This window comes from Ustilago hordei, assembly GCF_900519145.1.
Source record: "Ustilago hordei strain Uho2 genome assembly, contig: UHO2_contig_06, whole genome shotgun sequence".
NCBI classification, from domain to species: domain Eukaryota; kingdom Fungi; phylum Basidiomycota; class Ustilaginomycetes; order Ustilaginales; family Ustilaginaceae; genus Ustilago; species Ustilago hordei.
This window is the reverse complement of record NW_024545253.1, coordinates 457151-485095: the sequence shown is the minus strand read 5'-3', so window position 1 is coordinate 485095 and position 27945 is coordinate 457151. Positions and strand designations below refer to the sequence as shown.

The following is a 27945-nucleotide window of genomic DNA, read 5'->3' as shown; positions in this document are numbered from 1 at the left end:
CACGTGTCACGGCCAAGACACCAAGGCACAGGAGGCTTACTTAAGTGAGAAGCACAATGAGATACATTATTGTTGTCATGGTGACAGCTCAGTGGCACTCAGTATCATAGCAACATAGGAGTACAAATGAAGTGACACATCCCATCTTGGATAGGACTAGAGCGGCAAATGGAGTATATATATGTGTTTGTCATTTAGGTTCACACTATGAAAACTAAGCATTACATAGAACATACAGCTGTTGTAAAGGGAGTCTGATCATGACCCCGATAACACTGTGTATTAATTGTTATCTTCAATTGATTAAGAGTCTGAAGAAGCTATCACTGAGCCAACTGAAACTCATCAACAACAATGGTAGAAGACACCGAAATAAGGATCAAAGGAAGCAGAAAAGGCAAGAACACCCAGGTTCAGGTAGACAATGATGCCACAAATGAGAATGAGCTGGAGGTCATCAACAATGAAGCTGACAAAGACACTGATTCTGACTCCAACTTCGATGATGGCAACAAGTGATATAACTTTTGCACCCTAGCAAAACTCCTCAAACCCATGCCAAAGCTCATGTCATGCAGCTATTATAGCTGGAGCACTCACGTGAAATCTTTCCTCCAATCTGTGCCCCATGCAATGAAACATCTCAAGGGAACATATGACAAGAAGCACCCAAAATGGAGCCGCTCCCTCGATGATGCTTTAATTAATGCCCTGCATGGAACAATCGACACTACTGGAGAACACAATGTAAATTACCTTGTTCTAGATGTAATCAAAGAGTACCTTACTTTCAATCAAGTATGGAGAAAGATCGAAAACGGTCTCACGAATGAAGCCACCAAGACATCTCACAGACTTGCACTTATCTTGCAGCTCAATGATACAAAGATGTTTCACTCGGATGCCAGAAAGCTAATTCAAGAGATCCAGTCCATACAGACTGAAAGCAGCCTCCTCGGCAAACCATTTGCTGATGATACATTGTTCTCGGCTCTGCAGAAATGCATGATCTGGTATCCAGTGTATAAGGAGATGGTCACTACCATCCATCAAATCGATTTCAACACTCTTGCCACTGCACTAAGCATCTGGCAGACTGCTGTCAAGAGCATCCCCATGCAAAAGATTGACCCCCAACAAGCCAGTGCTAGAACCGCTGGCAATGATGATCAAAACGAATGGACTGGAGAGACCGAAGCCAAAGCCAACAACAGCCATGCGAGCTTGAGGAATGCAGGCAGACCATGCTGAATCTGATGCTGGATCTGCAAGCGACCCGGGCATGGTATTAGCCAATGCGACGCCTTGGTCACCATCCCCAAAGACTCCCGCCTTGCTAAACCTAAATAGGAAGTGTGGTGCTCCCTCACCCTCCCATTGAAGTGGCAAGACCCCCTGAACACAAAAGAGACAGCTCATTGGATCTTGGACTCAGGGGTGAGTTATCATATGGTGAATGACTATAGCATGCTCATCCACCTGAGAACTTGCCGGAAGCAGATAATTACTGCTGGAAGCGAGGTCTTGGAAGCAGCAGCTATAGGAGATGCAAGCATATCAACAGATTATGGGGAAATCTCCCTACAAAATGTATTATATGTGAAGCACCTTAATGTTAACCTTCTGTCAATGAATTCATTAATGGATGAAGGAGCACGAGTGATATTGGACACAACTGGCAGTCAAATTTTTCTAACAAACAGCATGACACTTAAGATTGCAAAGAATCACAAGTGAGGACTTTTGGAGTTCCAAGGCAACACATGGCAAGAAAGCGCAATGGCCACATCAACACCATTGTTTGAAGGTGTTGATGAGGAGTTCGAGCATATTGAGAATGAGCCGAAAGTTTTGAAGCAACAACTATGGCATGAGCATCTTGGACACCCAGGGAGGGATAAAGCTAAGGTGATCATGAGCAAGTTAAAGGATAAGCACACCATGGAATTGGATCCAAACACTGCTCTGACATGTGAGCAGTGCATATGATCCAAGAGCACAAGCACTCAAATGGGGCAAGGTAGCAGTGAAAGAGCCATAGGGCCCCTGGATCTTATCCATGTTGATCTAATAATAGATTCATCCCACATGACAGAGTACACATGCACATTAGTGCTGGTCGACAATCATAGCAAGTATGTGTATGCACAGCCATTGACATGAAAGAGCCATGCATTTATGCAACTCAAAAGGATTGTTTCATTCCTGGAAACACAGACGGATCGGAAGCTAAAAGCAATCTGATCCAATCAAGGAACCAAATGGAGAAGCAATGATGCATTGGAATGGTCATTAGAAAGGGGCATAGAGTGGCAAACCACTGTAGGATACAACAGTAAACAAAATGGACAGGTGGAGAGAATGAACAGGACCCTTGGAGAGAAGACAAGGACATTGCTAATGCAGAGGAGACTACTGAAGAAGTTCTGGCCATATGTGATCAGAGCTGTGGTGTTCAAAATAAACCTCACTCCAAGTGTTGATAATGAATTCCCTTACCAAGCCATGTTCAGCAAGTCACCAGAGCGAGCTTTAAGACTTCTACAAGTGTTTGGTTGTCTGGCATGGGTAAACATACCCAAAGTCAAACAGGACAACAAGAAACTGGACCAGCAAGCCCTCACATCCATTTTTTTGGGATACAGTCTAGAGAGAAAGGGCTGGCTATTCTACAGTCCAGACTATAATCTGAACATGTTCTGGAGCAATTCAGCAAAATTCATGGAATCAAAGTGCTGGTCAGACAGAATGGAGTGGCGACTGGTTGACACAAAGGCACCTCCAGCAATGATGACAGAAGAGAATTTTGAAGATCTAGGATATAACAAAGAAAATATATTTGACAAAACAGATGAAGGGCCACTACAAGAATACATGGATATGGAGACAGATTCAGAAGAAAGGTTAAGCAGAGGAACAGCGGAGGTGATGGAACAAGGATCAATCACTGAAGCCCAGATTGACAGTAAATCCTTCGGACTCGTAGCGATGCGACCGGAACGGAGAAAGAACCTGTGTCACGGGAGCCGGTCAGCCGAAATGGAGTCTGCGCCATCTGTGCAGACAGAGAGGTTAAATTGGCTGAGGGCCAGTGTAAGAGCCTGGCTCAGCAGATCCCAGGGAGATCCAGTAGATGACCATAGCTTGCTGGACATCGGGGACTACCAGTGGCAGGAACAGATGGGAGGGTTGTTGAGCAGCACCACCCTGTCGAGCATGTGGGAGGTCAACATTGTTGATCGACAACAATTAGACACTTGATGAATTGCTAGGGAACAATCACTCTGGAAGTGTAGTCAGCTTGGCAGCTCAGAAAGGTGCTGAAGTCAGCATTACCAAGCAAGGCCTGAGCGATGTCACATGCAGGTCATGTGACAGTGCTAGATTGCGATTTCGGTACAGTTTTGTATATATACTATCCTTCCATGCTACTGGATGAGCGGAGACTCATCCACTCTACTAAAAAGAACTTCACAGTGATCGTAACCATACATTATACTACACAAACAGCAACATTCTTTATATGTTGCACATTGCAATTCCATCTATTGTGATCAGTACAAGTCTGAGTCTTCGTCGTCAAACGAAGAGTACTGTATATGATGTCGTTGACACCTACATTGACACTGTAGCACCTCAACTACAGGTGGAACCTCCACCACAGGCCTGGAACCTCTACCAGTCCCTATAACCTAACTGCTGCCAGCAACAATGACCGAGCACTAGCTCCATCACTAACAGTGCTATGTCAACATCTCGACACTTGCGCCAACGTTGCACTACACCATTGCTAGGAGCTGAACTTGCCATGTTACCTCTGTATGGAGTGCCAACAGTGGTTAGTTGACATCTGTTCCCCGGGCCTCACTCATTGGGTATCACAGGTAACCATTCAGGAGAGCCTCCTCACCGGTTCTCCAAGAAGTACACTCAGTCTACCCTCCCTATCGGAACTCACTGATTACAGCATATGTGGACGACATGCTGATAACATCACCCAGTCGTGATGAGGTAGACCGCACTAAGCGAGAGATCATGGACAAATGGGAGATGCAAGACAATGGAAGAATCAAAGAATTTCTGGGTATCAAGATCACACGTGATAGAAGACAGAGGAAGATATCTCTGGGTCTAACAGCATACATCAAAGAAATGGTGAACAAATGGTTAGGAGGAGCAAAAGAGGAATCTTGGGTACCTATGCTGAGCATTGTGAACATCGCCGGAGGTGAGAGATGTGATCCTCAACAAGCAAAGAAGTATCAAGAGTTGGTTGGCCAACTATTATGGGTCTCCAACACAGCCTGACCAGATATTGCCTTTGCCATTGGCATATTATCACAATACATGTCAATCCCGATTGACAGTGCATGGAAGGCAGCCATTCACATGGTAAAGTACCTGAACCAGATGAATGGATATCAGTTACACTTAGGAGGGGAGGCAAACAAGCACTCAGATACACTGGTAACAATGTATACCAACACAAACTGGGCATCTGACCCCACAAATGGATGAAGGAGCACCTCAGGGTCAATAACATATGTGTATGGATGTCCAGTGAGTTGGAAGTCTCATGTTCAAAAATGTGTAGCATTGTCGGCAGTTGAAGCAGAGTTCATTGCTGCTTCCGAAGCGGTGCGAGAAGCATTGTTCTTCTCATATTTGCTCCAGGATTTGGAGATCACAGATGTTCAGCCCATACTATACACTGATAGCCAGGGGTGCATGCAGGTGAGTAAAGATCCAGCCAAACATTGGAAGTTAAAACACATCAACACACAGTATCACTTCATCTGCAATCATGTGCAAGAGGGTGATGTGGCAATCAAACATGTTGGGACAGCAAACAATGTTGCAAATGTCTTGACAAAGCCTTTACAGGGTCTCAACACCTCACGATTGGCTAGGATGATAGGGCTGGAGATCCTGCCAAAGGGGGGAGTTGAAGATGCATTGGCAACTCAAGCAAGATGCACATGTCACAGCCAAGACACCAAGGCACAGGAGGCTTACTTAAGCGAGAAGCACAATGAGATACATGATTGTTGTCATGGTGACAGCTCAGTGGCACTCAGTATCATAGCAACATAGGAGTACAAATGAACTGACATGTCCCATCTCAGATAGGACTAGAGCGGCAAATGGAGTATATATATGTGTTTGTCATTTAGGTTCACACTATGAAAACTAAGCATTACATAGAACATACAGCTGTTGTAAAGGGAGTCTGATCATGACCCCGATAACGCCGTGTATTAATTGTTATCTTCAATTCTTTTGCCTCACGGAAATGTGAAGTGACGTTCATTTGCGCCAAAAACTTCTGCTGTTCAGAACGACTTTTTTTTTTTTTTTTTCTTTTTTTTGGGTCAGATCTATTTTGTGGGATATGCAGGTCTAACAAGTTTGGCATTTTCGAAAAATTGAACGGGCCGCGGAAGTGTTGAAAGAAGCAATCCGGGGCAAATTAGAGCACGAATCTGTAGCCTCCCTAAGCCAATCAACTGGAGCGTGCACCCTTGGCACCTTCATATCTTGGTTCAGCTACACCATCCTGCCGTATCGACACAGCACCAAATACACAAGATGATGGAGCCTTCGACAAAGCCAACACAGTAAGTCTCATCCCATTGGACAGCAAGAGCTGCAGCTCCTTGCACGGCTATCTCGACCAATGACTGACAACTCGTCCTTCTTACTACCATGTGCCGGCATCTCAATAACCACAGCCCTCCCAAGGACGACCCCATCCCCGTCGATGATCTTAAGCAGTACGACGGAACCGACGAGTCCAAGCCGGTATACGTCGCTGTTAAGGGCACCGTCTTTGACGTCTCGCCCAAGCGCGAGATGTACGGTAAGTAGTTTTTACGTCTTTTCCGCAAGCTGAGACTTGGAAACTGAACAAGTATCCCGCTCTTCTTTGATTTTGTATCGCTACATTGTGCCGCTGCAGCACCGGGCAAGGGCTACCACATCTTCGCAGGCAAGGACGGCTCACGAGGCCTAGGCATGTCTTCGCTCAAGCCTGAGGATGCCGTTCCAGACTACAGCACCCTTGATGACAAGCAGCGTAAGGTGCTTGATGACTGGGTGAGTAGCCTCTCCACCAACGGATCTCATGACGATATGGACATAATACTGACACAAGACTTCAACGTCTTCTTTGCTTTCGATATGATAGCACTCGTACTACACCAAGCGATACAACATTGTCGGCAAGGTAGCACAATAAAGCATCTCCACATCTCACATTGCAACCACAACAGCACATACCCGTACAACCACATTGTTTGAGAGAATTCTTCGCCTGGTTCACGGCTGGCATTACAGCATTGCTTTTGCGAAACAAAGCAGTGAATTATGATCTCTCAAGGCGCAAGACGATTAATCGTCCACTTATCCTCACTAGCCGGTACCTCACTCTTCAGATCCCTCGTATATTTAAACCTATCATGCAACCTGTTCGGCCTTCCACACCAGAACTCAACTTCATCAGGGACAATCCTATACCCACCCCAAAAGCCCGGTAGTGGAACATCTACACTCTTTTCATCGCCTTCCCATTTCTTCCCCTCGTCCAGCCCAGCTGCACCTGGAACGCTGAATTTGTTCTCGACATCGTGCACTTTCTGTTCCAACTCCTGCCTTGAAGAGATCGTGCTTGATTGTGGGCTTGCCCAAGCGCCAATCCTGCTTCCCAATGGGCGGGAGTCGTAATACTCTTTGGATTCTTTCGCGGGGAGCTTCTCCACTCGACCACAAACTCGAACTGATCGAGAGAGCTCTTTCCAGTAGAAAGCCAAAGAGGCGTATGGGTTGGCTTCCAATTCTCGACCCTTGCGAGAGTTGTAGTTGCTGAAAAAGAGGAAGCCTTGTGGGTCGACTTGCTTGAGTAGCACCACGCGGGATGATGGTCGTGCAATGCCAGTAGACTTGTCTACGGTGGCGCTGGAGATAGTCATAGCTTCAGGTTCAGGTACGCCGTTTTCGTTGGCATGTTTGAACCAGTTGTTGAATTGGACGATGGGGTTGGGTGAGAGCCCATCACGCTCGAGACCGGCGGTTTTGTACTGGTTGTGAGAGGTGATGGCGGCTTTCGTCGGATCGGAGGATTTGACTTGGGCGTCCATTTTGGATGCGGAGAATGCGAGAGGTGCTGCGGAGGAGAATAAGCGAAGAAGGCTTAGACTAAGCAGGGAGGTGAACAGACGAGATTGAGGTCGGATGGCGCTTCGCCTTGCTATAGAGAGCATCGACTGGAGTGGCTGAAGTGGTTATGGGAAGTGATGCAGAGAGCGTATGGATGCCAAAGGATGGCTGTGATGGAGATGGGGTGTTGCTGAGTATGTCGAAGAGTTGGTTGAAGTTGATGTGTGTCTTACCAAATATGCAAGTTTGGAGTGTAAGTTGTCGGGATGACTTGGAACAAGGCTCGTGCGCTGATTTTTCTACCGAACCCTTTTTTGGTTTGGCTCAGATGGCCTCCACCTCAACCTGGCTCGTGTGTCTCTCAGTGTCTGCTGCGAGTCACCTTCAAGCTTCCGATTCTCCTTGACCTAAATTAAGCAAAGCTGACCGGCTCATTTTCAGCAACAATCAACGCTGTCGATCGCCTAGAGAGCACAGAAAGCATCGCACTGAACATGCAAAAGCAATGACATTGAACGAGAAGGCAATACAGAGTTGTAAAACCGAGAATACAGAGCGAAACATACTCATCATGGCGGCGACGTTCGAGAACATCATCATGAAAGGGGCAACACGACCAAGGCTCGATAGTCAATCTACTTGCTCAAACCCTCGGCGTGTCATCATCGTCAGATCTTCTAGCAGACGACTTGCTCTTGGTATCAACATCATCATCGAGCCTGATCGTAACTTGCGAGTCCTTCGCTGCATCGTTCTGCCTTGGATCACGGTCTCGACTCGAGCTAGGTCGACCGTTGCCGCTGTAGCCGTATCCGATCGGGCTGGTGACCGGACTCTTGCGGTCGTCAAATTCGCCTGCCATGTCCCCTCGTTTGTAGCCTGGAAGATCGCGATTGACACCGTTGGGCGGGGGACTGCTGGGAGGAGCGTACATGCCCGCACCGTAAGGTACAGGTGGGTAAGAGTAGGCCTGCGACTGTGATTGTGGGTCGTAAGGTCCCGAGCTGTATTGGGTGCCGTATTGCGCGCTGGGAGGCTGGTTGTTGCGACGGTCCCACCATCCGAGATTCGACTCGCGCACTCGTACCGATGCTGGGTCCTGAAGCTGGCGCACGAAGGCGAAACTGAACATAACGAAAGGAACGCCGAGCACAATGGTGACAATGAGCCAGACGATCTCCCAGGTCGAGGCATACTTCCATGATCTGTTGCAGTAGTTCTGCGCATCAGCGGCAGACATGACGGTGCTGCTACCTCCTGATCCTAACCAACCCCAGCCAGAGGACTGAACAACTGCACCCGTGTTCCTCGAGACACAGTCGTTGATGATGCGGTCCTTGAACGAGTAGTGTCCGACAATGTTGATGATCTCGCAAGAGATGACGAAAACAAAACCGGGGATGGCAAACCTAGAGTAGAGCGTAGCGAGCTTGAGGTTGGTCTTGAGCGCGCCTACAAATCCGATGACTTCAATGATAGCAACAGTCATGAGGAGTGCACCGGTGAGAATGCCAAAGACATTCATAATCGTGTTGTTGCCCGAGTTATTGATGTCCTTGAAGTTGGAGATCGAAATTAGGAGGAGATAGAGGAAGGTACAGAAGGAAGTGATGAGCACCACGGGTCGGAGCGAGTACGGGTAGACCTTGCCGATGACATTTGCATAGGCAGGCGGTGGGCCAGACGGAGGAGGTGCTCTTGTTTGAGCATAGCTAGGCAGGTACGAGAGCTCGGGGACCTGCTGGTCTCGAGACGGCGGCATGTTGAGCCAAAGATATCAGGGGAGGTGTTCTTCTCGGTGGCGATTTCGAGTGGAGCCACAGGGGGTTGCGGGCTATACAAGCGCCGGTTGACCTCGTGTCGAAGACTGCGAAGATGATGTACCTGCTGTGTGGGAGGCGCGAGCGGTGGCGGCGAGGATTATGGTGACGATGAATGCAATGACGAGGAAGGAAGGATGAGGCGTTGATATATAAGAAAGTTCTAGGGGTCCAAACCAATCTAAGAGGTCAAGTCAAGAAATGGCAGACAAGTCAGCAGTCTCATCAGAAATGAAGGTGAAGAGAAGGTGGGCTATGCACCCTCTCCTTTCTTTTTTGTTCTTGATTTCTCTTGGCTCTTTTCGGCAGCAACAATTCGGTCAGGCACGGGCACGACACAGGCGAGCAACTCCCTCTCTCTCTGTCTTTTCGGCCTGTCAACTTCCGCTCTCTGCCGTTTCATTTCACTGCGGAGATGCGCCGTTGGGCAGCCGACATGTCTCAATCTCCACTTCGGTTTCTTGATTATGTTAGAGTTTGCAACAATAGACAAAGAATTAAATTTTCGATAAGGCCTAACAGCGAAACTTCGAGGCAAGAATTGATAGCCGCGCTAGGCGCCAACCGTCAGATTATGCAGAGTTGCTTGTGCAACATCCGTTCATGCTTGTGCTTGCTAGACGACAACCCACAGCAAAAAGCAAGGGGGGCAAAAAACAGAGAAGAAAGACCGGCTAAAACGGCAAGCTTGACGAGCTCGACCCTGCAGCTTTGCAGCCTTTGCATATTGAGCTCTCTTGACGAACAGCTTCCTCAAGACTTCGCCTCTCGGCCCAGCTTCTGACCTTGACTATCTAGTCTGCGGTTCAGGTCGCATGGCTCTTGTGCAGATCGACGTTCGCCCAAGACGCCGGTGCATGGCGGGGCTGATAGCGAACCGCGGGAAGAGCGCTTATCACTGTCTGCTCGTACCTTCTCCCTCTTACGACATCACCTTGGCAATCAAACCTCTTGCCGACTTCACCAACGAGTTTGGTCTATGCAGTTAGTATAAAGGAGTCCAGCTCATGGGCTTTGGCCCCAACTTGATCCTCTCCCAGCAACTTCCTCCAACATCCTTTCCTGCACTTATCTTCCCGCCCTGTTGATCCACTCGACCTGGAAACGGCGCAACGATGACCGTGAAGCTCTTCAAGAACGCCCTCTTCTTCAGAGCCCAGGCCGAGGAGCTTGATGCTACCTCGCTGCACAAGCAGGACTTAACAGACACATCAGCACTGCCAAATCGTTTCGCTGAATGCCTCGTAGTACAGGACAGCAAGATCGCATACGTCGGTGATGTCGAAAGCGTTCCCGCCGAGCTTGTGCAGCAAGCCGAACAAGTTGATCTTGGCGGCGGAAAGCTCGTCGTGCCAGGCTTCATCGATGGTCACACGCATCTGCTAAACTTCGGCCAGTCGCTCAACAAAGTTGACATCGGCAAGTGCAAGACTCTCGCCCAGATCCAACAGAAGATCAAGAAAGCAGCAGAATCCAAGCCAGATGCACCACGCATCCTCGCATCCGTATGGATGCAGAACAGCACTGATGGCAAGGCACTGGCATCTTGGATCGATCAAGTTGTTCCTGATCGTCCTGTCTACATCGAGTCGTTCGACCTCCATTCGCACTGGTGCAACACAGCAGCACTCGACGAGCTCGGGATCGCGGATGACACTCCTAATCCAGAAGGAGGCGAGATCGTCCGTGACCCAAAGACAGGCAAAGCTTCCGGTCTCTTGCTTGAAATGGCCAATATCATCTTGGTCTGGCCTAAGCTCGCCAACCTTGCGACAAAGGAGGAGCAGGAAACAGCCTTCCTCCGTGGATGTGATGCTTATCACAAGAGTGGCTTCACCGGAGGTATCGACATGGCTCTTGACCCGCTTGCATTAGACTGCATTCTCCGTGTCAAGGCCAAGATGAACGGTCGTCTGCCGATCCGTGTTGCAGCACACTGGTTTGTTCGCCCCGAAAGCAACTTGCAAGCCTGCATCGATCAAGTCAAGCACGCGCATGAGCTCAGCAAGAAGCACAACGACGAGTGGTTCCGTGTCGTCGGCATCAAGCTAGTCTGCGATGGCGTTATCGACAGCTGTACTGCCGCACTCAAAGAGCCGTACTACAACAAGACCAATGCAGAGACCATGTGGCCACTCAAATTGCTTTCTTCTGTGGTACAGTACGCCGACTCGGTCGACCTTCAATGTGCTATTCATGCTATCGGCGATCTTGCAGTGCACACTGCCGTTGAAGCTATTGCGGCCCTAGAAGAGAAGCTGGCGGAGAAAGGTCTGTCGATTCGGGATCGTCGACATCGTATCGAACATCTTGAGTTGACCGACCCCAAGGACGTCGAGAAGCTCGGTCGGCTGGGTATCACTGCGAGTATCCAGGGTGTTCACTGCGACCCCAGCATCATGGAAGGATGGTGTAAGATGCTAGGTGACAACTTTAACGAGGGGCGATGTGCGAGAGCGTTTGCTTTCCGCGAATTTGTCGAAGCTGGTGCACCCATAGCACTTGGTTCGGATGCGCCAACTGCTCATCACTGGATCCTGCCAAATCTGTATACTGCTGTGACGAGACGGTCTGGGAGAGAGCCCGGAATGGAGGGCAAGACAACACCACAGTTCGCGCTACCGCTTGCTACGGCGATGGCAGCGGCGAGCTACGGTGCTGCGCACAGTTGCAAGGCTGAGGGTTGGTCAGGGACGTTGGAGAAAGGCAAGAGCGCTGATTTCGTTATCGTGGACACGGATCTGTTCAAAGATTACAAGGAGGGAGATGAGGAGCAGATCATCTTGAAAACAAAGATCTTGCAGACCTGGCTTGTTGGAGAGAAGGTTTATCAAAGGACGTGATCATTTGCTCGGACACTGTATCACTCAATCGCAAATCGTAAATCGCAGTGCAAGTCAACAACGGAACTAGCCCTCGAAAGAGTTATTGCAGAGCTCTGCGAGACCAGATCGGACCTGAGTCTTATAGTCTTATACTTTTTATTCCGGAACAGGTGTGGAACTATATACATGTTATAAGGGGGTAAGGGCGGAAAAAAGAACCAAGGTCCGTCTGGGGAGGTATGAGCAGCCCATTCTGTCCAAGTCTCCTCTACCCTTTTCCTTGAAAAGGTATCAAACTTTAGGGGGTATCAAATTTCGAGTGTTTTTAGAAACACGTGTTTCTCGATTTTGACAACTTTTTCCCATTTTTTAACACCCCATTTTGGAGCATCCAAAAAACACATGTTTCCAAAAACACATCTGCAGCAAAGGTGGCAATTAATTTGATATAACATGTATGTTATTGATACTGATGGGAGCTTCAGTATCATGTTAGCATGTGTTTCACACTGTTACAGATGGTCATAGTCAATCAAGTCATTTGCAGAATGATTTCACTAAGTATGATAATGAACAGGTGCTAGGGATGTGAAGGTGTTGACAATTGGCAACATTGCCTGGACAGCCAGCCCTGTGCCAACATTGCATCATAGTCCTCAGCCATCCTCTCATGGTGCCTGGAGCATGCTGTTGTGTCCTCCTGCTGTCGACCAGTGGAAGTGAAAAGTGCCTGATGTCAGCAGTCATGTGCCTGGAACCCGAAAGCTACTGGTTTGGGTGATTTCAACCAGTTTCAGTGAGCACTCTTGAGTATGCACCTGTTGGCCACTTTCACTGAGACTGCTTGAAGAGTTGTTTGTTTGACAAGTTTTGGCTAACTGCTGTGAACACTCAGTTCAGTGGTAATGTGGCACAGTCAGCTCCTGCTTGTTGCAGAACACTTAATAGATGGGATGGTGATCCATTGCCCCAACACAAGTGTTCAAGATGTCAATGAGCAAATGGTGAATTGGTGAAAGAAACTCAGACCACAGTATGAGTACTGCCTTCAGAGAAGTGATTATCTGGACCACAGTAACTACTGCCTACAGATGACATCAGTGTGAGGTGATATGACACACCTGCTCAGATTAGTAGCAATGGCCTGCAATTGCACTATGTGACTGAACAACTAAGTATATGTTACAGTAGAGTATAGTTTAGTTAAGAATAGAGTGGATGCCAGATCCACTCATTCACTATGACAGAGGGGTGTATATATATCTTTGTGCCATGGTGTCTACCTCACCATGGCCCCCCTCCTTACAGGGTATGGCCTCCCTGTCCACCCTAGTCTATCTGGCTCCTACTACTATCCTGCCCTTCCTATCCTTACTCCCCTTGCTGAGGCAACAATCCTCCTATGCCAACTTCATCATGCTCAGGGGTCTCCTCCCACCTGTCACAGGGCCAGCGAGCTGTCAGGGGTCGCGCGCCTGAAACCCAGATCTGTCTGTCGAGATACTCAGTGACTGTCAAGTTGTGCGACAGCTATTGTGGGTTTCGACTGACCTCTGTGGACACTCCGTTCAGAGGTGGCTCGGCACGATCAATGTCGTTATGAAGGTTATGGTGATACCAGGGTCTGGTGTTGGTGTTGATGATGATGAGGTTGTTGGTGAATGTCGATGAGATTGGTGGTGAGGTTGGTCGCGTCAACACGAGTGTCCAGTGTGCTGACTAATGCTGAGTGATCCCCGGACCGCAGTGGACTACTGCCTTCGGTTCTATCTATATCCGGACCGCTACCTGCTATGGGCGCCTACGGATTGTCAGGTAGTGGTGATACAACACACGCACTACGATGAGGAGCAATCTTGATGGATTGCTGCTATGCTGACTGCTAACTAATGAGTACTTGTGTTTCTAAGTATTGACTAGTTATGGTGAGTAGAGTGGATGGGGATCCACTCGGCCTATGATGATGAGAAAGCATGGTTATATACCTCTTCACAGTATCGCCAGCGATGCTGCTCCTGCTCTCTCTCCAGAGAGTGCCTTCTTCATCGAGTACTGCTCAGGGGCCTCTCCTGCTTGGCACCCCTGTGCCTCTTGAGCTGTGTCGACTCCTTCGACACTGCTCCTCCTCCTCATGAGCTATGTCGACTCCTTCGACACTGCTCCTCTTCCTCATGAGTTGTGTCGACTCCATCGACACTGCTCCTCCTCCTCATGAGCTGCTTGCCGGTTACCAGTGACCTCTTGTCAGCAGGCCGGTCCTTCATGACGCGCTTGGACCTCCTTGCATACAGGCCGGTCCTCCATGACGTGCTTGGACCTCCTTGCATACAGGCCGGTCAAGTTGCTCTCCCACTACGCCTGCTACTAGTACCAGCTAGGCCTCCGGCCTCTTGCTCAACCATCCTTAGGCCTGCTATGGTGGTCTTCCTTTATGACCCGAGCCTTGGTACTCTATGCTCCCCTTCTATGAACCTCCATGCCCGTGTCCTAAGGCCTATGACACGAGCCAGCGCAAGAAGGGTGCGCCAAATTGACTGACAGCATTCATGGTAATGTCACAGGATCAACAGATCAACATATGAAGGGGGCACAAAATTGATCAGTGCCAAGTCATCAGGAATTGACAAAGCTAATTGGGCTGGTAGCACATATGAATTATGAGATCGACCAAACTCTGGGTTCCGGGTTAATCTCACGAGGATTGATCGGATCAGCATACTGTCAGTGGTCGTGTGCCTGAAACCTGAGATCTGTAGTAGTGTCGATACTATTACCGATCCTGTCGAGTTATGCGACAACACTAGTGGTATTGTGATTCTCAGTGAAATATGTGATAGAGCTGTCTCTATCACTTTTCTCACTCAAATCTGTAGTTGTAGTAATGCTATTGCAGATTTCAACTAACCACTGTGGACACTCCGTCCAGAGGTAGCTTGGCATGATCAATATCAATACATGAGTGTGGTAACACCAAGGTCTGGTGTGAGTATCTTGTTGGTGATGTGATTGGTGGCATCAACACAAGTGTCCAATGTGTCAACTATTGCTTGAGGTGATCCCCAGACTGCAGTGGACTACTGCCTTCAGTTCTATCTTAATCTGGACCACAGGTTTGCTAGGAACTGCCTTCAGACATCAGTGAGTGGTGATACAACACATGTGCTACAATGAGAAGCAACCTATTGATTACTACTTGCTTATGCTTGAAGTGATAACTAGTTTATGGTGTGTAGAGTGGATGAGGATCCACTTGTCCACCTATGACGAGAAGGTATGCTTTTATACATCTTATGCAGTGTCACCTGTGATGCTGCTCTGGCTCTCTCTCCAGAGAGTACCCTCTTCGTCGAGTGCTCTACAGAAGTCCCTGTAGCATTCCCTCCATCCTTAGCTGAGCTGTATGTCCACCTCTTTGACACAGCTCATCCTCCTCATGACCTGTATGCCAGTGTCCATGACACAGCTCTCCTACTGGTGACTGTTCCCCTGACTCTTATCTTGTGAACCCCTGAGTGGTAACCAGCTGCATGTTCCTGAGCTTGGTCCCTGTCTTGGCAGAGCTTGGTCCTCCTTGCATGTGAATTTGTCATACAAACATCCTTGTCACTGATCTCCACAGAATCTGCCATATGATCATGCTTACTGTGGATTCTGGCAGGATTCGTGATATCAACTTCACTCATGCAGATCTCGATGAGATCTGTCATAGAACTGTTCCTACTACGAATCTCAATGAATTCTGCTGCAAATCCCACGATCTGCCCAATTCCTTGATTCCTGTGCTTCCTTCATATGAGTTGATGGATCTTCTTACCTTCTGCGCATCCAGGCCCATGACACATGCCTCAGCAAGTCGGCCGATACGAGCGAGTATCAGGAGATTCAGGAAGGAAGGTACTGGCATTAGAAGGAGAAGCATATGGAGATAACCACATGTAGGAGCAGGGGACCAAGCTCAGCATCATGTGGATGGTTACTGCTTGAGGGGTGCATGCATATAGCCACACAGGACCAAGCACAGGGGACAACCACATGACCAAGGGGTTTGGTCACAAGGTCCAACAGGTGGCTAAGGGGATTCACAAGATAAGGATGGGAAGGTGGTCACCAGTGAAGAAAGAAGGAAGCAGTGAATGGATTGGTTAAACAAAGAGGAGGAGCTGTGTCAAAGGGGTTGTCACACATCATCAAGTGGAAAGGGAGCATGAAGGCAAAAGGACAGTGTTGCATAACCAGTATGCTATGCAGATGGTAGGGGTGCAGCATCAATGGGATCGATGCCAGTAGGAGAGACAGTGTCGAACAGGGGACAAAGGCCCCTCAAGGGGAACAGGATAGGTGTCACAGGTGACACCAATCAAATGCATAAATACTCTCATTCCACCATAGCATACAAGTGGATCCTCATCCACTCTACATGCTACTTACTTACTTACTTACTTGACTCTTAGTTTCATACCATTGCAATAGCAGTGCTCTTGCAATGACCCTCAAACATGTGTGTTGTATAACTGTTAGGTGTCAACTGTAGGCAGTGTCTTCCAGACACTTGCAGTCCAGTTCTCAACTGTAGGCAGTGTTCTTCAACACTTGCAGTCCAGTCCCTTGCTGTAGGTGGTGTTGCTTGACATCTGCAGTCCAGTCAGTTATTGTAGGTGGTGGCTCACACCTGTGGTCCAGTAACTCTCATCCTCTGTAGGCAATAAGTATATTGTGGTCCAGACAATGCCCAAGAGCATTATCAACAGTACTGCAAACACTCATACTGTAAGGAGAGGGTATCACTCACTCTCCAATGAACAACAAATGTGCCATGCAACCTCTGAACAGAGTGTTCAAGGCAGTCAGTCAAGACCTACCAGTACAAAGTCATCTGGTTACATTTAGTCAAAACATACTGAGTAGATCTTACTCAATCAATCCCATCTATACCAATTGAATAACACCCAAAACTAGTCTCTGGCGCGCAACCGCTTACACCACTCTACACCATATCAAACTAGTTATCACTTCAAGCACAAGTATACATTAGTTTTAGTCAGCAAAGTAGCAATCACAAGTAGATTGCTCCCATTGCAGTGCATGTGTCATATCACTGCTCACTGACATCCGAAGGTGGTTCATAGCAAACCAGTGGTCTGGATAAAGATAGAACTGAAGGCAGTCATCTGCTGCAGTCCAGGGATCACCTCAAGCATTCAGTCGACACACTGGACACTTGTGTTGATGACATCAACTATCTCAATCACACCAGACCTTGGTGTCTTGCAATACCATCAACATTATTGATCATGCCAAGCTACCTCTGGACAGAGTGTCCACAGTGGTTAGTTTAAACCTGCAAAAGCAAGACCATTACTGCATCTTTGGGTGAGAAAAGTAATAGAGACATCTCTACTACATATTGTAAGCGGTCGCGCGCCAGAGACTAGCTGGGGTTGATTGAGTAAGGACTACTTGATATGATTCGCCTAAACGTAACCAAGCGTTGTTGCCTAGTAAGTCTCGACTGACCGCCTTGAACACTCCATTCAGAGGTTGCATGGCACAGATGTTGTTTGTTGGTGAGTGAGTGATACACCCTCCCCTACAGTACGAGTGTTTGTAGTACTGTTGATAATGCTCTTGGATGTCGTCTGGACCGCAATATGCCAATCGCCTACAGAGGACATGAGTTACTGGACTGCTGGTGTGAAACACTGCCTACAATAACCAACTGGACCGCTGGTGTCGAGCAACACCGCCTACAGCAAGGAACTGGACCGCTGGTGTTGAAGAACACTGCCTACAGTAATGAACTGGACTGCTAGTGTGAAGAACACTGCCTAAAGTTGTTGACTAACAGTGATACAACACACATGTTGAGAGTCATTGCAAGAGCACTGCTATTGCGAAGATACATAACCTAGTAAGTATAGAGTAAGTAGTTGAGTTTCAGAGTGGATGCCAGTCCACTCAAATGCTATGGTAGAAAGAGAGTATTTATATGTTCGATTGGTGTTTTCCCTCAACACCTATCCTGCTCCTCTTGAGGGGCCTTTGTCCCCTGTTAGGCACTGCCTTGCCCTGCTGGCATCATCCCCTTTGATACTGTGCTCCTACCATTTTGCTTGGCATAAGGGTTATGCAACACTGCCCTCTCACCTTCATGCTCTCCTTCTGTCTGATGTGTGATGCCCCCCTTTCGGCACAGCCCCCTTTTGTCTTAATCTTGTGAATCCCCTTTTGAACCTCATGACCATACCCCCTGGTCATGTGGTCACATCAGCTCAGTTCCGTCTTGACTTGTTCGGATCGGCCGACTAGTTGAAGCGTGCTGATCCGACTGATTCCGACATCGGCACAGCTCCGAATACCTGTTCGGATCGGCCGATTAGTTGAGGCGTGCTGATTCCGTCATCGGCATAGCTCCGAGTACTTGTTCAGATTGGCCGACTCATTGAAGCGTACTGGTCTGGCTGACTCTGACCAATCCCATGAGATCAATCTGAATTCCCAGGGTTCGATCGATCTCGTAAATCATGTGTGCTGCCAACCTGATTAATCTCATTGATCCCCAATGGTTGTCGACTCTGATCAATCTGGCACACCCTTCATATGTTGATCTTCTGCACACCCTTCATATACTGCTCCATTATGCGATGTTATCATAACTGCCGCTGATCATTTGACGCACTCTCTTGCGCAGGCCAGCCGTCCCTGTGACACATATCTCAACAAGAATTGTAATACCACAAGCATTGTTGCATATCTCGACAGGATTCGTAATAGATGCATTTCTATTACAGATATCAGGTTTTGGGCGCGTGACCTCTGACAGAATGCTGATCTCATGGGTCTCACAATGAGACAGACGTTGAGGACATTGGGTTTGCCACTCTGATGAAGCAGGGGGCCAACTCAACAATGAACTCAGAAGCAGGAGGATGGGCAAGATGAAGGGGGGTGCAAGTTGCCACCCAGATGAAGTGGGAAAGGCCCCTTTCAGAAATGAAGCAGCATGAGGACTTTACATATGCCAGGAGTGAGGAAAGCAGTGTTAATGAGCAGTATTGTAAGACAAGCAGGACTGTAGGAGGGAGAGCCAAGAGGAGGAGGAGCAGTGCAGGAGGAGACCACATAGGGTAAGAGCAGGGTTGCCAGCAACACTGTGAGGACATCTATATAACACACACTTGCTCTTCATTGTAGTGGTTGAGTGGATCTCCATCCACTCTACACCATATCTTACTAGTTATAACTGTCAGGGGTCTCGCGCCTGAAACCCAGGTCAGTCTGTCGAGATACTCGGTGACTATCAAACTGTGCAACAGCTATTGTCTCGGTATTGGTGACTATCAAGTTGTGCAGTGACAGCAGGTGGCATTCGTTGTATATACTATCGTAGGTTTCAGCTGACCTCTGTGGACACTCCATTCAGGGGTAGCTTGGCACAATCAATATCAATGCTTTGGTTATGATGACACCAGGGTCTGGTGTGAGTGTTGATGATGATGAGGTTGATGACATTGGTGATAAGGTTGGTGAGTGTTGATGATAATGAGGTTGATGGTGTTGGTGATAAGGTTGGTGGTGTCAACACGAGTGTCCAGTGTGTTGACTTGATGCTTGAAGTGATCCCTGGACTGCAGTGGACTACTGCCTTCGGTTCTATCTATATCCGGACTGCTAACCTGCTATGGGCACCTTCGGATGTCAGGTAGTGGTGATACAACATGTCAGGGGTCGCGCTCCTGAAACCCAGGTCAGTCTGTCGAGATACTCGGTGACTATCGAACTGTGCGACAGCTATTGTCTCGGTATCGGTGACTATCAAGTTGTGCAGTGACAGCGGGTGGCGTTCGTGGTATATACTATCGTAGGTTTCGGCTGACCTCTGTGGACACTCCGTTCAGGGGTAGCTCGGCACGATCGATATCAATGTTATGAAGGTTATGGTGATACCAGGGTCTGGTGTTGTTGTTGATGATGATGAGGTTGTTGGTGAATGTCGATGAGATTGGTGATGAGGTTGGTCGCGTCAACACGAGTGTCCAGTGTGCTGACTAATGCTGAGTGATCCCCGGACCGCAGTGGACTACTGCCTTCGGTTCTATCTATATCCGGACCGCTACCTGCTATGGGCGCCTACGGATTGTCAGGTAGTGGTGATACAACACACGCACTACGATGAGGAGCAATCTGGATGGATTGCTGCTATGCTGACTGTTAACTAATGAGTACTTGTGTTTCTAAGTATTGACTAGTTATATGGTGAGTAGAGTGGATAGGGATCCACTCGGCCTATGATGATGAGAAAGCATGGTTATATACCTCTTCACAGTATCGCCAGCGATGCTGCTCCTGCTCTCTCTCCAGAGAGTGCCTTCTTCATCGAGTACTGCTCAGGGGCCTCTCCTGCGTGGCACCCCTGTGCCTCTTGAGCTGTGTCGACTCCTTCGACACTGCTCCTCCTCCTCATGAGCTATGTCGACTCCTTCGACACTGCTCCTCTTCCTCATGAGTTGTGTCGACTCCTTCGACACTGCTCCTCTTCCTCATGAGCTGCTTGCCGGTTACCAGTGACCTCTTGTCAGCAGGCCGGTCCTTTATGACGTGCTTGGACCTCCTTGCATACAGGCCGGTCCTCCATGACGTGCTTGGACCTCCTTGCATACAGGCCGGTCAAGTTGCTCTCCCACTACGCCTGCTACTACTCTCCAGCTAGGCCTCCGGCCTCTTGCTCAACCATCCTTAGGCCTGCTATGGTGGTCTTCCTTTATGACCCGAGCCTTGGTACTCTATGCTCCCCTTCTATGAACCTCCATGCCTGTGTCCTAAGGCCTATGACACTACCCCCCTCTTAAGAGCCGAGCTCCGTTGAGGCTAGTCATGCTTCTGTGTCTGGTTCATACTAGCTCCTCTCCTCCTACTCCTCCTCCTGCTCTCTCCTCCTTTACTCCTCCTCCTGCTCTCTCCTCCTTCTTCCGCTCACTCGTCCCCCCTCCGACACCTCATACTCCTGGATGAGGTCGGGACAGTTGAGGTTCTCTACTGGTTCCCATGAAGCAGCTTCCTCTGAGTACCCTCTCCACAACACCTTGTACTCCGTAGTCCCATTGAATGAGCGCTTGTCAATGAGTGCTTCTACTTCGAAGTCGAGGTCTTCATCAGGAAGTGATGGTATGATTGGCTGGTCTGTCCTGTGAGGAAGTGAGCTAGTCTTTGCTGGCTCGAGCATGGAGACATGGAACACATCATGAACCCTAAGGTTTGCTGGCAATGTGATCCTGTATGCTCGGCGTCCTACTCGTTCCTGGACTGGATAGGGTCCTGCAAACCGGGTATCCAGCTTTGGTGTAGGTCGCCTGGTCTTCCAGTTCCGGCGGTTGATATAGACCATATCACCCACCTTAAACTCGATGTCCTTGTGCTTCCTGTTATACTGGTCCACCGTCCGACGCTGTGCCTCCCTGATCTGCTCCTGAAGATACTTGCAACGCTCCTTCCCATCCATGAGGTACTCGAAGCGACCTGGATCATTGACTCCTAGTTGTTGAGGGATGTCAGGATGGGCTTTGGGGTTCCATCCATAGCATGCAAAGAATGGTGAGACACCAATGCTGTTGTGGACCGTGTTGTTGTATACGAAGGCTGCAGTGTCCAGCAGGTCTGCCCAGTCGTTCTGCTCATAGTTGCAGTACATCCTTAGGTACTGCTCCACGACCTGATTGACTCTCTCTGTCTGACCATCAGTTTGAGGATGATAAGCCGTGCTAAGTGAGTGCTTCACACCCATCTGCTCTGCAAAGGCTTTCCATGCTCCTGATATGAACTGCCTGCCTCGGTCCGAGACCATGTGATCAGGGTATCCGAAGAGTCTAACCATGTGTCCATATAGCAACACTGCAGTCTGTTTGGCCGTGACTGTCTTATGAGTCGGGCCCAGGATGGCAAACTTGGTCAGCCTATCGACAATGACGAGGATGGAGTCATAGTTCTTTGAAGGTGGTAGTCCTTCAATGAAGTCGAGGGATATCGAGCCCCAGGGCCTGTCTGGTGTGGCAAGTGGCTGTAGAAGGCCATACGGACGATGACGAGGAGCTTTGTACCTCGCACAAACTGGACAGCTAGCTACATAGTCAGCAATCCAAGCTGTCATGTTTGGCCACCAGTAGTGCCGTTGAGCCGCCTTGATGGTAGCATCTCTTCCTACATGTCCAGCAGTAACACCATCATGGCATTGGGTCATCACCATGAATCGCAGGTGCTCTACAGAGAGAGACTGTCCATCTACTTCCTTGGCACTCCTTGAGTGTCGGTTGTTAGTCCTCCCTGGCATGGTCACCTTGGGGATGACTAACCTTCCTCCACTGTACCATAGGTCGTCCTTGAGCTCGAAGGGCTTCTTCGAGTGTATCTCCTGTAGCTCTTGATCTAAGGGCTGGAAGATCTTGACCAGGTCTTTGAGCCCTTTCGATGCTATGGACTCCATCGAGAGCATGGGAGCCACTAGGGTCGAGTCATGGTCCGCTGTTTCCGCAAACACCCGAGGAGGCAGTAGTTGCCTCACATTGTGATCCTGCTCTTCGCCAGCTGGTTGCATGTCTGCCCTTCTGGTGAGAGCATCGGGTTCACCACCTTTGTATCCTGGTCGATACTGCAGGATGAAGTCGAAGTCTGCTAGTATCATTGCCCATCGAGCCTGTCGGCCAGTGATGCGTCGCTGGGACTTGAAGTACTTGAGGGCTTCATGGTCCGTGAGGATAACTAGTTGACTAGGTAGTCCAGCTAGCATGTGTCGCCACTGAGTGAGGCAGGCGACCACAGCTAGGAGCTCCTTCTCATGGATCTCGTAGTTCTTCTCGGCAGAAGACATCTTCCTGGAGTAGAAAGCCACTGGGTGCCATCGTCCTTCATGCTCCTGCTTGAGAACTCCTGCTATAGCAAAGTCACTTGCATCGGTCTCCAACCTTGTTGGAAGGTGGTAGTCGAAGTGCTGAAGCACTCCTGCTGATGTGAACGCTTGAATGAGCTGATGGAAGGCTTGTTGGGCCTCCTCCGGCAACTCAATCTTCTTGAAGCGTTCCGTCGGCTTCACCAGTGATGTCAATGGCTTGGCTATCCGAGCGAAGTGAGCTATGAATCTCCTGTAGAAGTTAGCAAAACCCAGGAACCGTTGGATGTCATGGATAGACGCCGGTATCGGCCACTCCTTGACAGTCCGTATCTTTTCTGGGTCCATCTCAATACCCGTTGGCTTGATGATGTAACCCAGGAACTCCACCGTCTTGGTGTGGAACTCACACTTGGACAGCTTAGCAAAGAGCCTGTTGCTCCTTAAGCGAGTGAGGACCTCGGTGACATGCTTCACATGTACCTCCTCAGTGTCACTGAAGATCAGGAAGTCATCCAAGTATACTACCACATATACTCCAATGATGTCTCGGAAGATGACATTGATGAATGATTGGAAGTGAGCCGGAGCATTGGCTAGGCCGAAGGGCATCACTAGGTACTCATAGAGTCCCAACTGAGTGCCAAACGCTGTCTTCCATTCATCTCCTTTAGCAACCCGGATGAGGTTGTATGCTGCTCTAAGGTCTAGCTTGGTATAGATCCTTGCCTTCCTGAGCAAGAACAGCTGCTCCTCGATGAGGGGCAATGGTGCCCTGTTCTTGATAGTGATCTCGTTGAGACCTCTGTAGTCGACACAGAGTCTGAGACCTCCATCCTTCTTTGGTACGAAGAGCACTGGTGATCGTGCTGGGCTCTTCGATGGTCTTATGAACCCCTTCTCGAGGTTCTCATCCAAGTACCTCCTCAACTCGGACATCTCCTTGGGTCCCTTAAGGTATAGAGGCCCTTGAGGTGGTTTGCCTCCTTCTATCAGCTCGAGGTGGAGATCATGCTCGGTATGATGGGGCAGCTTGTCTGCTTCCACCTCATCGAACACATCTCTCAAGTGTTGGTATGGCTTTGGTATGTCCGCAGCCGTCACCACCTTGTCCACCTCCACCTCCATCTCGATTCCTTTGTCGGTGCCTGTAGGTACGAAACCAAAGGCCGGGAGTGATGATGGTGGTTCCTCCAACAGCATGAACCCTATGGGTCCATCTTCCAGAGCTGCTCGTAGTATGCGCTCTGCTGAGACAAACTCATTACCATGAAGGGTTGGTCTCCTCATGGTTAGGTCCCCTGCCCCTGCTGCTTCAGGGGGTCTCTTCGGGGGTCGGTCCTGCTCCTGAGTCTTGAACTCCAGCTGGCCCGTATCCCATCGTATGGTGGGCTTGAGCTTCCTTAGCTCAGTGAACCCTAGGATGAGGTCGTAGTCGGCAGTGTTGGCCACTGAAGCTTCGACCACACCCAGATTGTGGTTACCAATAGTTACCTGCATGCTCGCAGCACTATTGATGGATAGCTGGTGTCCGGTGACACCATGGATCGATCTTGTTTTTATGGGTTTTGTTGGTATTTGGTACTTACTAATGAAAGAATCTGAAACTATGGACAAACCAGCACCGGTATCAGCTAGTATTCGAGCAGGATGGTCTTGAACCATTCCAGAGAGCTCCAGTACTGCTTTGCCTCCACTGGTCGAGAAACATACTTGACAATCTTGATATATACAGAGTGATGGCGAGGAAGTTTGTAGAGCAATGCATGCCATCAGTGCATCACCCCACTGACGTTTCCCTCGTCATCATCATCGTCTTGCTCCTCCTCGTGATCGAAGTCCGAGTCCATATGCTGCTGATAAGGCCGGAGGTCCATGTCCTCCTGCTCTGGCTCGGTATTGCCTGAGCGGCCATCTCCAGAGTCGGAGGCCTCGTCGAGGGGGTCCTTGGTGACGACCATGACCTTTGGTCCCATAGGTCGTGATCCCAGAGAGTCTACCCTCCTGCTAGGGCAGCTCCTGGCCCAATGTCCGATACCATTGCACAAATGGCAGGTGTTGTTGCTGCCTCCTGATGGTGCCGGGGTTCCTTTTGGAGCTGGAGTGGGTTGATGGGGAGGAGGACGGTTGTTTGAGTGAGGAAGGGGTTGGGTGGAGTGTCGCGTCGGATAAGGTTGTGGCGGTCGATAAGGTTGAGACGGAAGATAAGGTGGAGCCGGTGATCGAGTTGAATAAGGTTGCGCAGCTGATCGCCGAACGGGAATTGAACTCTGGATTGGCCGAGTTCCTGGAGAGGACGCGTTGTTTGCTTGCATGTGTCTAGATGAGGCCTGCTGCAACAGCATCCTTTGTCGGTCGATCTCTTCGACTTCCCGGAACCACTCCCATAGCTCCTTCGGTGGATTCCTTTCAAACTTCTCCTGTATGCTGCGAGTAAGGCTTCCTCTGAAGAGGTCAATGGTTAGCTCGTTGTCTCCTAGGTTGACCTGTCCTTCCAAGTCTCTGAACTGCTCTACGTGTCGTGTGGCAGCTCCTGGTGCATCACTAGTGAGTCTGAGAGCTAGCAGCTTGTTGTAAGCCTCCATCCTAGCATTCCGGGGGTTGAACTGTTCAGCTAGTCGTTTGGTGAAGAACTGCCAGTCATTGAATAGCCTCCCTTCTCTAGCTCTATCAAAGCGTAGCTTTGAGGTCCACCACTCTCGAGCAGTACCTTCCAATTGAGAACCCAGGTGGTTGATCATCCGGGTGTGCTCGTAGACTTGATTGAACCTAAACCAAGCTTCGGCTTCTAGAATGTAGATCTCGATGTCTCGGGGATTGAACTTTGGGAACGGGGTTGCAATGGGCTTTGAACGATCTGCCATGATGCTTGCCTCCTCCTCCTGGTCCTGAACATAAGGGTCCACTCGGCTCCTGCTGTAGGGGTCCCTGGTCTTGAGATACTTCGGCCCGGTGGGGGAAGCATACTTTTCATAGTTGGTCTCAGCATGCTCATTCAAGTTGAATGAGACTGATGGTCTTGATCGTGGCGCCGGAGTAGGTGTATGGGGGTCTCCTATCATGGATTCATCTCCTCCTCCTGCTTGGTCTTCTGAGTGAGAGAGATCCGTTGCCTCCTCAGTCAGATGAGCTCGTCGTAGTCGTTCCTCCCGATGGCTTTGTCTGGTCAGCTCTAGCTGAGCTTCCATTAGTGCTAGTAGCCGGTCTAGCTTGTTGTTAAGGTCCTGATCCGTCATGGTGATCGTGAGGAGCTGCTTGAACGATCCACTCTAATGTCAGGGGTCGCGCTCCTGAAACCCAGGTCAGTCTGTCGAGATACTCGGTGACTATCGAACTGTGCGACAGCTATTGTCTCGGTATCGGTGACTATCAAGTTGTGCAGTGACAGCGGGTGGCGTTCGTGGTATATACTATCGTAGGTTTCGGCTGACCTCTGTGGACACTCCGTTCAGGGGTAGCTCGGCACGATCGATATCAATGTTATGAAGGTTATGGTGATACCAGGGTCTGGTGTTGTTGTTGATGATGATGAGGTTGTTGGTGAATGTCGATGAGATTGGTGATGAGGTTGGTCGCGTCAACACGAGTGTCCAGTGTGCTGACTAATGCTGAGTGATCCCCGGACCGCAGTGGACTACTGCCTTCGGTTCTATCTATATCCGGACCGCTACCTGCTATGGGCGCCTACGGATTGTCAGGTAGTGGTGATACAACACACGCACTACGATGAGGAGCAATCTGGATGGATTGCTGCTATGCTGACTGTTAACTAATGAGTACTTGTGTTTCTAAGTATTGACTAGTTATATGGTGAGTAGAGTGGATGAGGATCCACTCGACCTTTGATGATGAGAAAGCATGGTTATATACCTCTTCACAGTATCGCCAGCGATGCTGCTCCTGCTCTCTCTCCAGAGAGTGCCTTCTTCATCGAGTACTGCTCAGGGGCCTCTCCTGCTTGGCACCCCTGTGCCTCTTGAGCTGTGTCGACTCCTTCGACACTGCTCCTCCTCCTCATGAGCTATGTCGACTCCTTCGACACTGCTCCTCTTCCTCATGAGTTGTGTCGACTCCTTCGACACTGCTCCTCTTCCTCATGAGCTGCTTGCCGGTTACCAGTGACCTCTTGTCAGCAGGCCGGTCCTTTATGACGTGCTTGGACCTCCTTGCATACAGGCCGGTCCTCCATGACGTACTTGGACCTCCTTGCATACAGGCCGGTCAAGTTGCTCTCCCACTACGCCTGCTACTACTCTCCAGCTAGGCCTCCGGCCTCTTGCTCAACCATCCTTAGGCCTGCTATGGTGGTCTTCCTTTATGACCCGAGCCTTGGTACTCTATGCTCCCCTTCTATGAACCTCCATGCCCGTGTCCTAAGGCCTATGACACAACACACACACTATGATGAGGAGCAACCTTGATAGATTGCTGCTATGCTGACTGAAACTAATGTATACTTATGCTGAAGTGATAACTAGTTATATGGTGAGTAGAGTGGATGCGGATCCACTTGACCTATGATGATGAGAAAGCATGGTTATATACCTCTTCACAGCGTCGCCAGCGATGCTGCTCCTGCTCTCTCTCCAGAGAGTACCTTCTTCATCGAGTGCTGTTCAGGGGCCTCTCCTGCTTGGCACCCCTGTGCCTCTTGAGCTGTGTCGACTCCTTCGACACTGCTCCTCCTCCTCATGACCTGGTGTCGACTCCTTCGACACTGCTCCTTCTCCTTTGATCAGTGACAGTTCCTTTGGCTCTTGTCTCTCGAGCCCCTGAGTGGTAACCATCTGCATGCTCCTTGAGCTTGGTCCTCTTCGTGGCTGTGCCTGCTCCTTGAGCTTGGTCCTCCTCGTGGCTGTGCTTGGCCCTCCTTTGCATGTGAGTCTGTAGGAGTCCATGGTCTCCATGGAGACTGCACTACGACCATGCTCTCTATCTTCGATACCTGTGCTCCTTCCATATGAACCCGTGACCCTCCTGCTTCTTGAGCATCCAGGCCCATGACAATAACTTCACATAAGTATACATCAGTAGTTCCATCAACAGTTGCAATTGCAGAGCATTGCAACTACATAGTGCATGTGTTGTATCACTGCTTCCTGATGACATCCAAAGGCAGTTCATACTGTGGTCTGGATAATGATTGACACCAAAGGCAGTTCACACTGCAGTCTGGCTCTCTCAATCATAGAACCAAAGGCAGCCATCCACTGTGGTCTGGGGATCACCTCTCATTCAATTGACACACTGGACACTTGTGTCAAATTAA

The 27945-nt window shown here is 49.4% G+C and overlaps 6 protein-coding genes across 6 annotated transcripts; 3 read left to right on the top strand and 3 right to left on the bottom strand.

Moving 5' to 3' along the window:
* Positions 1 to 354: 354 nt before the first annotated feature.
* UHO2_03604 (uncharacterized protein) lies at positions 355 to 1251 on the top strand (the record flags this gene model as incomplete). The annotated part of the gene is made up of 2 exons (XM_041554210.1): positions 355 to 515; positions 588 to 1251. 2 exons carry the CDS (start codon positions 355 to 357, stop codon positions 1249 to 1251), a joined length of 825 nt encoding a protein of 274 aa, XP_041410144.1.
* A 4338-nt stretch (positions 1252 to 5589) lies between these two features.
* On the top strand, positions 5590 to 6238 carry UHO2_03603 (related to DAP1 ### heme-binding damage response protein; the record flags this gene model as incomplete). The annotated part of the gene is made up of 4 exons (XM_041554209.1): positions 5590 to 5618; positions 5733 to 5860; positions 5960 to 6096; positions 6188 to 6238. 4 exons carry the CDS (start codon positions 5590 to 5592, stop codon positions 6236 to 6238), a joined length of 345 nt encoding a protein of 114 aa, XP_041410143.1.
* Positions 6239 to 6374: 136 nt separating this feature from the next.
* Positions 6375 to 7136, bottom strand: UHO2_03602 (uncharacterized protein; the record flags this gene model as incomplete). Its single annotated transcript, XM_041554208.1, has 1 exon — positions 6375 to 7136. The coding sequence occupies one exon, from the start codon at positions 7134 to 7136 to the stop codon at positions 6375 to 6377; it is 762 nt and encodes a 253-aa protein (XP_041410142.1).
* Positions 7137 to 7798: 662 nt separating this feature from the next.
* On the bottom strand, positions 7799 to 8917 carry UHO2_03601 (uncharacterized protein; the record flags this gene model as incomplete). The annotated part of the gene is made up of 1 exon (XM_041554207.1): positions 7799 to 8917. One exon carries the CDS (start codon positions 8915 to 8917, stop codon positions 7799 to 7801), a length of 1119 nt encoding a protein of 372 aa, XP_041410141.1.
* A 1173-nt stretch (positions 8918 to 10090) lies between these two features.
* On the top strand, positions 10091 to 11818 carry UHO2_03600 (uncharacterized protein; the record flags this gene model as incomplete). Its single annotated transcript, XM_041554206.1, has 1 exon — positions 10091 to 11818. The coding sequence occupies one exon, from the start codon at positions 10091 to 10093 to the stop codon at positions 11816 to 11818; it is 1728 nt and encodes a 575-aa protein (XP_041410140.1).
* Positions 11819 to 20735: 8917 nt separating this feature from the next.
* Positions 20736 to 24341, bottom strand: UHO2_03599 (uncharacterized protein; the record flags this gene model as incomplete). The annotated part of the gene is made up of 1 exon (XM_041554205.1): positions 20736 to 24341. One exon carries the CDS (start codon positions 24339 to 24341, stop codon positions 20736 to 20738), a length of 3606 nt encoding a protein of 1201 aa, XP_041410139.1.
* Positions 24342 to 27945: the final 3604 nt, after the last annotated feature.